At 48.4% G+C, this 9,911-nt stretch overlaps 2 protein-coding genes across 2 annotated transcripts; both read right to left on the bottom strand.

Moving 5' to 3' along the window:
- Positions 1-6,001: 6,001 nt before the first annotated feature.
- LOC131889117 (uncharacterized) lies at positions 6,002-6,538 on the bottom strand. Its single transcript, XM_059238125.1, has one exon. The coding sequence runs from the start codon at positions 6,536-6,538 to the stop codon at positions 6,002-6,004; it is 537 nt and encodes a 178-aa protein (XP_059094108.1).
- A 2,362-nt stretch (positions 6,539-8,900) lies between these two features.
- Positions 8,901-9,743, bottom strand: LOC131889075 (uncharacterized protein K02A2.6-like). The gene has a single exon (XM_059238072.1). It carries the CDS (start codon positions 9,741-9,743, stop codon positions 8,901-8,903), a length of 843 nt encoding a protein of 280 aa, XP_059094055.1.
- Positions 9,744-9,911: the final 168 nt, after the last annotated feature.

Genomic DNA, 9,911 nt, shown 5'->3' with positions numbered 1-9,911 from the left:
GGATTTGCAATATATTGGATCTGTACGCTCAGAGCTCTAATAGGGACATCGACAGAATTGTCCGACGAAAAAAACGGTCTAGGCTGAGCGCGTCAGTCGTCTGATGAGATTTTCCAGCCATTCGACTGTGAAGTTATAAACTCCTAGCCTTTCAAGAATCCTCTGTAGGCGATCGTTGCCCAATGTAGCCATGGATTTGGAGAAGACCCCGAGTATGTTGGTCAGTTGATGTTTGGAAATGTGACAGCCCTCGCAGAGAATTTTTTTTTTTTCTAATGATTCTCGGGTTTGTATAACCGATACAAGGAATGAAATTCTCTGTAAGTCAAGGTGAGTCATAATTTATAAAATATTTGGTCGTGCAAACGTTTGAATTAGCCGCTTGGGACTTTATGGATTTTACATGAACAATAAGAATCTCGACTTCTCCATTGGACTATTTTGTAGTGGATGTAACATATTCATTTCTTACGTAAAGACACACTCCACCGTGCGGAAAGACGGCGTTTTTGGCCTATTTCTGTCACAACGATACAGTGTAAAACCATTTGATCGTTATTTCGTCGTCAAGGACCCCAGGTCTAAGCCAGGTCTCGGTAATTGATATAAATGACATTTGTTGCGCCATAGACAATTCTTCGAGATATTACTTACATGTATCTTTTTGGAGATGAGACAATGAACGTTTAAGTAGATTCCTCTTAAGGGACTCGATTTTTTTGCTGTATTAGAGATATTTAGGTTTCCATCATTCCTTCCAGCCTTAAAAAACCTGCTTTAAGACAAATTGGTTTGTGAAACCCTGAGTGGCACAAGAGCATGGACATTGGAAGGATGAAATGTAGCGGTTGGGTGTGAAGGAGGGGGAGAAAGGGAGGCTCTCGTCACACTGGCGTAGTCAGCCCGTGATGGTCCGCTCAGTTGGGCCCCAATTGGGTTGTATGCGGGATAGCTAATCGTCGGTGGAAGAACGGGGAAAAGACATTATATTGAACCTTGTGCTTGGGTGCTATGGTTCACAGGGGTTGGGCGTCTTCGTTGCGTTCCTTTTATATGGACAGTCTTACACTTGGGGTTATAAAAACTCCCGAATTTCATGGATCTAATGCACATGTAGGGATGGAAAGGTCACAGTTTTCTTTGCTACATCCCCTTTTGTTATGTTTTTTCAGTCCATACTTAATTATCACAGGACACCATTTAGATATTCAGCAACACCCACTTTCCTATCGGACAAGGTCGCCGGTGAATATTACAAATTTGGACTTCAGATATGATGGGGAATTAACGCAAGTGAAATAGTTTCACTACTATCCGCTGCTTCCGATGGTTTTGCGTTCTGAGATGAACTTGTCATGATGTCTGACGTTGACAGTACGTCATCGTCTCTTGGCGAGACAAGGTGCTTAGTTACCAATTACCAATCTCTCTGCCTTTTGGATGGGCCAGATTGAACAGATCCTTTGTCAACTTCCGTCGCTGATGGCATTTGGCAGGGAGACGGACAAAGGTACGTGACCGCCAATACTCCGAAGGGATGTCAGTACAAAGACAAGTAGGTAGAGGTAAGTGATGAAAATATTGGTTATTGCAGTAGATTGGATGGGCCAGATTGAACAGATCCTTTGTCAACTTCCGTCGCTGATGGCATTTGGCTGGGAGACGGACAAAGGTACGTGACCGCCAATACTCCGAAGGGATGTCAGGCCAAGGACAAGTGTTATTAAGTCCTTGACCGGGAAGGACAACTTGTGTCCGGACATCACCTCCGGAAAGGTCAGGTTCCCAACACTGTTGGACACTAACCTTGCCAGCCCGATGGTGAGGGGCTCGGTTTCACATAGAAAATGTGTCCATTCATTGTTGGCATATTGGGGCACGCAGAGGTATCGCTTGAGGAACTTGGTGTAGGTGGCATCGGTGGATTTGAGGGCGGATTGTGCGGAGTTGGGAAGCCAAAAGTGTATGCCGTAGAGAAAAATTGGGGTGACGTAGATCCGGAAGAGTTGAAGTACTATTGGGAGGGGAAGATTCTTCATGGGAAGTCTACGTATTGAATACGTATCCGATCCTGGCCCTGGCTTTGACTATTGATGATTTGAGATGGTTGGTGAAGGAGAGTTGAGTTGAGAATGTGAAACCGACATGATTAAAATTATTGACGATTTAAATTGGACTATTGTTAATATGGAAGGAGGTGGGAGGCAGACGACCTTTATGGAAAACCATGGCCTTCGTCTTGATGGTGTTGACTTGAAGGCCGTTCTCTTGGCAATAACCGTGGAGTGCATTGATGGCATTTTGCAATTCCACGGCTGAATTAGCCCAGAGAACCAGGTCGTCTGCATAATGAATATATTGAACTGGAAAATGGTTGATGGTGGGGCCTTGGTGTGTAAGGGCTTCAAGCAGGTAGGATACATAAAGATTGAAAAGAATCGGCGATAGTGGATCCCCCTGCGGAAGGTCAATGGAAGTGAAGTTGCAGGGGGATACCACCTCTTTTGCATCTTAACATCACCATCCTCAATCGGTGAAAGTCAGTCTCAAATGTGGGCGCTTGTATGCATAAATCGTCAATGATTTTGAGTAACCATTCAAGCAAGTCCGTCAAAGCCTCATCAGTTCGTATATTGAATTCATCATTACTTGAGTTTAATCCCATGGGGGCAACCAGATATACTCTCTTGCCATCTGGGAGAAGAAAAGCTGTGAGGAGTTGGCTTTTCTCGTCGAGAGGAGCATGGTAATAACCGTGTACCGCGTCTAGTTTTATGAACCAAACTGACTCTGGCTGCACCTTCTTCATAAGATCGGACGCAGAACAGAACGGCCGAATTGGGCGCTTGATGGCTCGCTTAAGAGTGCGGCAGTCGGTCACCAATCTGATCTTCTTGCCTTCAGGCTTTGGGACAAAGTGAGCGGGAAAGCACCACTCTGTTGGGACATCACACTTCGCCATCACCCCATCTTGTTCCAATTTGGACACCAACTTCCTGGCAAGGGGTTCCAAATGTAGAGGTACCTGTCTAGCTGTGATCACGTGGCCTTGAGACAGGCCCCATTGGGTCCTAAATCCGAGGCATATACTTCGGGGAATTTATCTTAAGATTGATCCATCATTTGAGTGATATGATTGTCTGTTTCGCCCAATCAACGCGTAAAATCCACTCCATCATCGTCATAACGTTCAACTTTATCAGAGCCAATCATCTTTAAGTCATTGTTGAAGCACTTATTGTTGTCTAACCAAACCGATACCTCTTGACTCGGATTATACTGATGGCAAATATGGGGGAAATCCGGAGGTAAAATGCCCAGCGCAATACAGTCTCTCCAACCGATTAATGGAGGGCCTGTTTTTAGATCTGGAGAGACAATCACCTCAATCACTGCCTGTGGTCCTGTCAGGAGCTGGCCCCAAAAATTACCAATAATGAGATCAAACTCCCTAAAGTTCACTCGCCCTTTATTTCGCGGTAAAAATGATCTTTCCCACACAAGCACATTCACTCAAAAAAGGTCCACGTTCTTGTCCCTCCTCCTTTTCCGCTGTTGTTCAGCTGCCCTTCTTTTTTGGGGCGAGGGATCCAGCGGAACCGGGATTTAAATAATACTAAACGTCTTATTTCTCTGATTGGGCTCGTCCCAAGACACTCCCCACCCGGACGTAGCCTTTGGCGCGACCGAACTCACTCATTGTCTCCAAGAGGTACGGAGCCCATTGCCAACAGAAAAGCCAACTCACTGATGGGGCGTTCATACTGGGAGAACGTAAATCCTTGACCTCGACTTGGAGAGGTGGCGGTTTCGACAGTTGCGGACCTCACGAGACTGTCTCTCCCCACCTTGACGTCCACCACCCGTGCCATAGGCCAGGAGTAGCGGTTTGCGTTCTTGTTCCGTAGCAAAACCAAGTCGCTGGTTTTGAGATTCGTTCTTGGTCGTTGCCACTTGTTTCTTTCCTGAAGGTTTCTAACGTAGTTGGCTCGATAACGGACCCAAAACTGGTCGGCCAGGTATTGAACCCGCCTCCATCTAAGTTTCCCGTAGGCCATGTTGTTCCTCGGAGAGAATTTTCCCACTGGGTTGGGATACAGAGTTTCTTTCAAACTCAGGAGGGCAAAGGTGACAAATGCAGGGGATCATTTGGGTTGGAGGATATAGTCCACAGGGGGGGTCGAATTCACTACGGCGGCTGCTTCTTGCATGAAGGTTTGCAATTCGTCGAACGACAGGGGCCTTGGCTTGGCTTGAAGGAGAGCGGCGTCCAGAGCTCTTCTCACTTGTCCAATTTTCCACTCCCAAACTCCACCAAAATTAGAGGCCCCAGGTGGGTTGAAGTCCCATTCAATGCCACAATTATTGAGTTCGTTTTTCAGGCTTGCAATGTCTAGCTCTTGATTCAGGCTGCCAACAAAATTGGCTCCATGATCGCTGCGGAAATGGTTGCACTTTCCTCAGATGGCCAAGAATTTTCTGAGGGCATTCCAAAAGGAGCTTGTGTCCAAACCCAAGAGCATCTCTACGTGGATAGCCCTAGAGGCGAGGCATGTTAGGAGTAAAGCCCAAACCTTTGACGTGCCCTTGTTGGATCTAGTTGCCGCTCTATCCTTAGTTGAAAACGGGCCAAAGACATCCAGCCCACAATTGGAAAAGGGTGCAGTCTTGCTCAGTTGGTCTGGGGGCAAATCCGCCATGATTTGGTCCATCAGAGGACCCCTCACTCTTTTGCAGAGTTTGCATTGAGCGATCAATTGCTTTAGTTCTTTTGCAGATCCTTTGACGTGGAACCCAAATTCTCCGACTGCACGGGTGGTAACGTGTCGGCCCTGATTGATCTTCCGGTGGCAATGCTCTATAATTGACTGTGTGATTGGGTGCTTGCGTAGGACTAGTATTGGATGTCGGTAGTCGTAGGGAAATTCCGACCACCAAAGACGGCCTACCACTTGGAGTACCCCCTCATTTTCCAGGAAGGGAGCCAAGGGGACAAATTAGTGGCTTTGAGGCAAAGCTTTCCTGGATGCAAGATAGTTCAGCTCCAGAGAGAAACACATGGCCTGTGCATCTCGGACCAGCGCTAAAATAGCCTGATCCTGCGCCCGCGGGGGAGAAAGCGTTTCCAAAGTAATAGCCCTATTTCTTGCTATTGTTGATCTGAAGTGGCAAGGCTTCCGAATGATGCGCGACACCCTCCAAACCATTGTATCCCAACGTCAAAAAGAGATGGTCAAAACGGCCCCCAATAGGTGCTGCAGCCACCTTCAACACCCTTGGGTTGGCTTCCTCAAATTCTTGTAGCTGATCTGTCTCTAATGGTGGTTCCATGCCCGGAATGACCAGTGTAGATTGGCGGAGGAAGGGTGGCCCTGTCAGCCAACATGTTTTGAGGAGAGAGTGTGGGTCTGAGGTTCTAGATGCCACATCCCCAGGGTTCTGCTTGGTCGAAATGTAGCGCAACTGGGAAGCACTACTTGTATTGAGAATCAGTTCTACTCTTCTGGTGGCATACTTTGAGAAACGTTGTTCTTTGTTCCGCAGATAGCCCAGCACTACCAAACTGTTGGTATAATAGTATATTTGGTTGGGCTTTTTCTTTAAATCTCTTAGAATGCTAACAGCAACCTGGGCAGCGCCAACCGCCGCGCACAATTCCAGTCGTGGGATCCACCTTGCTTGTCGGGGAGCAACCTTTGACTCTCCATGAAGGAAGGCGACATTGACATTCTTCCCCTGAACTGATCTAGAATAGATGACGTTTCCTATTGCGTCTTGGGAAGCATCAGAAAAAACATGGAGTTCTTGCTTGCACTCAGAATGGAAGTTGTGGGTTCTCAGCGCTCTGGGGATGGTCAGAAGATGAAGGGACCACAAGGACGTTTTCCATGCTTCCCATTCCACGGAATATCAATAAAGCAGGGGGTCATCCCAATCCAATTCTTGGAGACTGGGGTCTCCGTCACCCTTTCCTACCGGCCAGAATAACGGGGCTAATGAATCATATATTGTCGTATGGGGCATTGACAGTTCCTACCACCCTCCTCCTAGTGAAAGGCCAATCTGGGATGCTGGTGGTCACTGAAAGTCGGTCCTCTCTGAGGTTCCACGTCATCCCTAAGGTGCCCTGGCCGTGATGGTCTTGGGGCCACAAATCCTTGATCTCCTCCGCCACTTCAGAGTCTGGGAAGGCCGCCATTACATTGGTTTTGTTGGAGGCAATCTTGTGCAGGCGTAGGTTGAATTTGGCCAGGATCCTGCGCGCTTCTCTCAATTTGTTGATAGCTTCTCCCTCGCTATGAGCTGTGCCAAGCCCGTCATCCACATAGAAATGATCTTTGACAAAGGTCCGGGCAAGGCAGGATGCCTTCTGACCACGACAGGCCACTCTCAGGGCAAAGGTTGCAACCGCGGGACTAGGTCTGTTGGCGAATATGTGCACTAGAGCCCGATACTCCACTAGATCTTCATTTGGCTTGTTCCCTTGGAACCAAAAGAATCGCATAAAGTCGCGATCTTCTTTAGGCACATAAAACATGTGAAACATTGCCTCAATGTCGGCCGAGAATCCCACTGGGCCCTCCCTGAATCTTGTGATCACGCCTCAGAAGTTGTTGCCCTGATCTAGTCCCTGTACGAGCTGAAGATTCAAGCTCGTCCTATAGAAGAGAGCCAAGCTGTCAAAAACCAGTCGCACTTTCCCCTTTCTCTTGTGTTGAACCACAAAACAAGGGATCCACCATGCCTTCCCCGGAACAGGCAACCTTTCCTCTTCAGGCACAACTTCCACCTTTCCGGTACCGATGCTCTTATCCATGGCCCTCAGACACTCAGCCAGAATGACTGGATCCCTCTTCATACGTCTCAGGGTGCCAAGTGAACGCCTTAAAACCGTCTTGCAGTTGTTAGGAAGATGCGGTTCTTCACTTTTTAAGGGTAGTTTGATTGTAAGAAAACCGTCATTGTTCACGTGCAGGCTTGCTTCTGCAATCTCCAGAAACCGCTTATCTTCCAATGAGAGACCCGGCTCCTCATCATCTGGAAATCTCAGAAAGACGGTATTGCCCTGTCGTCTTTGGCTTGGACATCCCATACTCCTGACTCATCTCCAAAACCACTGGGGAAGGCGGACACAAGGGAACGCCAGTGGTCGTGAGACAAGGCTGTCCTAAGGGCACGATCCACGTGCCGATCTTTGCGTAAGGTTCTTGGGTAGATAGAGCCAACAAGAGCCCAGCCAAGGGCAGTGTCATAGGCAAAAGCGCCTTATCTCCATATTGCGTAGAAAGCAGTAGGTTGCCTCCATCACGTCCCAAAAGAATGAGAACCTCTGCGATGGTGTCTAGGTTGTGGAAGTTGTGCAACAAATAACTCAAGTGGGCTTGAGCCTGAACCATGCATGGTTGGGGTACTTCGTCAATGGTGTCCGGAATCATAGAGTTCCCGTGGAGGGGGGGAGGCTGAAGACGTCGTCCTTGCCCACCCCCTGAACTGTAAGCCCATCTACAATCATGTCGCTCACCTTAGAGCCGTTGTTTTCCATCGTTGTGAGATAATACTGTCTGACTGGTCCTTGAATTCCAAAATAGTCATATACCTTGGGGTACGCGAAAGAACTTGAAAGAGGTCGATAATTGCGTAGGTTTGGAGCGTTTTCTCTGAGCTGCCTGAAGATCTGATGTCCACGAGGACCGTTTTCCCACAGCTCCTGCCCCATCTTGACCAGCAGACTGACGTTCAGAGTGACAAAGTAGCCTCCTTTGCTTTATCGTCTCCACCCTTTGGTCCGTTGTGATGATATTGACGTGACACATCCTGATGCATTGGTGTAATGTGTTTCTCGGAGAGGCATGTCTCACATCTGACTTCTTGGGCGCAATTTGCCTGCCTATGGTGTCCGAGACACTTAAAACATAGACCATTTGACAATATAACTCCTTCTTTGGCCCTCAGATCCATGCTGCCGAACACTCTAGTCTTTTAGGGGGTGATCCCCCCCTTGTGCAATGGACAAACCCGGTTCTCCACCTCAGTTGACAGCACCCACAGAGAAGGATCTCTAAGCCCCCCCCGGGGTTGATTTGGGGCCTGGACTCGCTGCCTGATCTTCTCTCTTGGGTGTAGGCTGGGTTGTTGACCCAATCAGCTTCCTTAATCAGGAAAGCACAGAACACTGAAAATGGCGGGTACAACCATCACCCACAGCTTGTTGGTGATTGATTGTATCCCAAACACAGTGTCGAAATGGCGGAGACCGGGAACGCAGGACATCTGTCCCTCAATCTGCCTGCAGAGGTCCGCCAATTCACGGAGCCCTTTCGCCGTCTCATGGATATTAATCTCAAGGAAGTCTTGGCTCTTCTCTGTAAGATGGAGGGCTACCCTAGAACTGTTGCCAAATCTCGTTGTCAAAGCATCCCAGATGTCACTGTCCCTGAAGGTTTCCACAACCAAAAGTGCTCCCCCTCACGTGTGGGCCTGAAGGGCCTGTATTGTTTCTTGAGGTGATAGCTGGAGGTCCCGTGCCTCTACTGCGAAATTGTCGCGCCATGAAGCAAAGTGTGATGCTTTCCCAAAGAAGGGGGAGCTGGAGGCCTGGTAAAACTCCATCTTCCTGAGGTACCTTGTGGTGGCGCCAAATGAAATGAACCCACGGGTGTGGTGTCGAACGTCCGGTCCCCAGGCTTTGGGGGCCGGGCTGGGGCTCCCTACCTGTTGGGATATCATGGACAGCGTCAACGCAAACGTGTATATTGTCTTGAAGTAGAAACGGTAATAACCAGATAAAATGGGAAAAAGAAAAGATCAGCTTACATATGCAGGAGGTTGGGTTATCGACATGTACAGATATCTTACTACCTCCCCCCAAGATGGCCACATATGACTCAAAGACTTAAAAATCAATGGGGATAATTGAACCGGACTGTTTTGGGGCGGGATGGAGCGCCTCGTCGCAGTGACACTGGTACAATCTCTCGTTCTTGTTGTTCAGGGTGGTCGTTTGAGTCCAAGCCATCAGACACATTTGGAGTCAAAGGGCGATTATGGTCCGAAAAGTTGGATAAAGAATCGCGATAAGGACGGATTTGGCGCCGATTTCGAATGGTGGTTTGACTTTTCATCGAAATGATGTATGATTGTCCATTCTCACGGAACCGGATGATGGTGGCGGATTGATTCCATTTCTTGGAATGGGGATCCTGAACGAGCACGTCGGTGTTGGGAGAAAGTGGCGTGAGAACAGAAGAACGGGCATTAAAGCTATCCTGGGACTTCCCCTCGATCCCGTCGCGTTTCAAGAGGGCCGCCAGATAATCGCCATTGGAAACGCGATTGTAAGAGGCAGGATGGCTGGGAATCTGTGGGGTGCGAAGTCGGCGCCCAAAGAGCCACTGGGCCGGGCTAAGACCATCTATACGGGGCACGTTTCTCCATTTGGGAAGAGATTGCCGGAAATAACGCCAATTATTCTTAGGTTTTTGGAGCAGCATCTTCATTGATTTGACCGCGAATTCGGCGTGATCATTTGAGGCTGGGTGATAGGCGGAGGATAATTGGTGAGTAATATGCATATCACGGCAGAAATCTTGAAATTCTGATCGAAATTGAGGGCCTCCATTGGAGCGAATGAATTGTGGAACGCCATAATCCACAAACCAATCCCGTAGGATGTCTGTGACAGCCCTGGTGTCCATCCGGCCCAAGCAGGAGATGCAGCGCCATCCCAAGAACCGATCAACCATGATGAGATAATATGCACCAGCACTCTCAAAGAGATCCACGAAACGGACTCAAATGGTTGGGAGGACGTGGAATGGACAAGGGGTTCAGGCTGTTGACTCGGAAGATGTAATTGGCATGTGGAACACGAGCTAACCACTTGCTTGATATCGTTGTTCATACTAGGCCAG

Source organism: Tigriopus californicus, chromosome 10, assembly GCF_007210705.1.
Source record: "Tigriopus californicus strain San Diego chromosome 10, Tcal_SD_v2.1, whole genome shotgun sequence".
NCBI classification, from domain to species: domain Eukaryota; kingdom Metazoa; phylum Arthropoda; class Copepoda; order Harpacticoida; family Harpacticidae; genus Tigriopus; species Tigriopus californicus.
Note: the sequence above shows the minus strand (reverse complement) of the source record. Positions and strands in the feature narration are given on the sequence as shown.

What these genes read in the sequence shown, in the direction of transcription:
- LOC131889117 (XM_059238125.1), bottom strand. Translation starts at nt 6,538, where the DNA reads ATGTTTTATGTGCCTAAAGAAGATCGCGACTTTATGCGATTCTTTTGG.
- LOC131889075 (XM_059238072.1), bottom strand. Translation starts at nt 9,743, where the DNA reads ATGGTTGATCGGTTCTTGGGATGGCGCTGCATCTCCTGCTTGGGCCGG.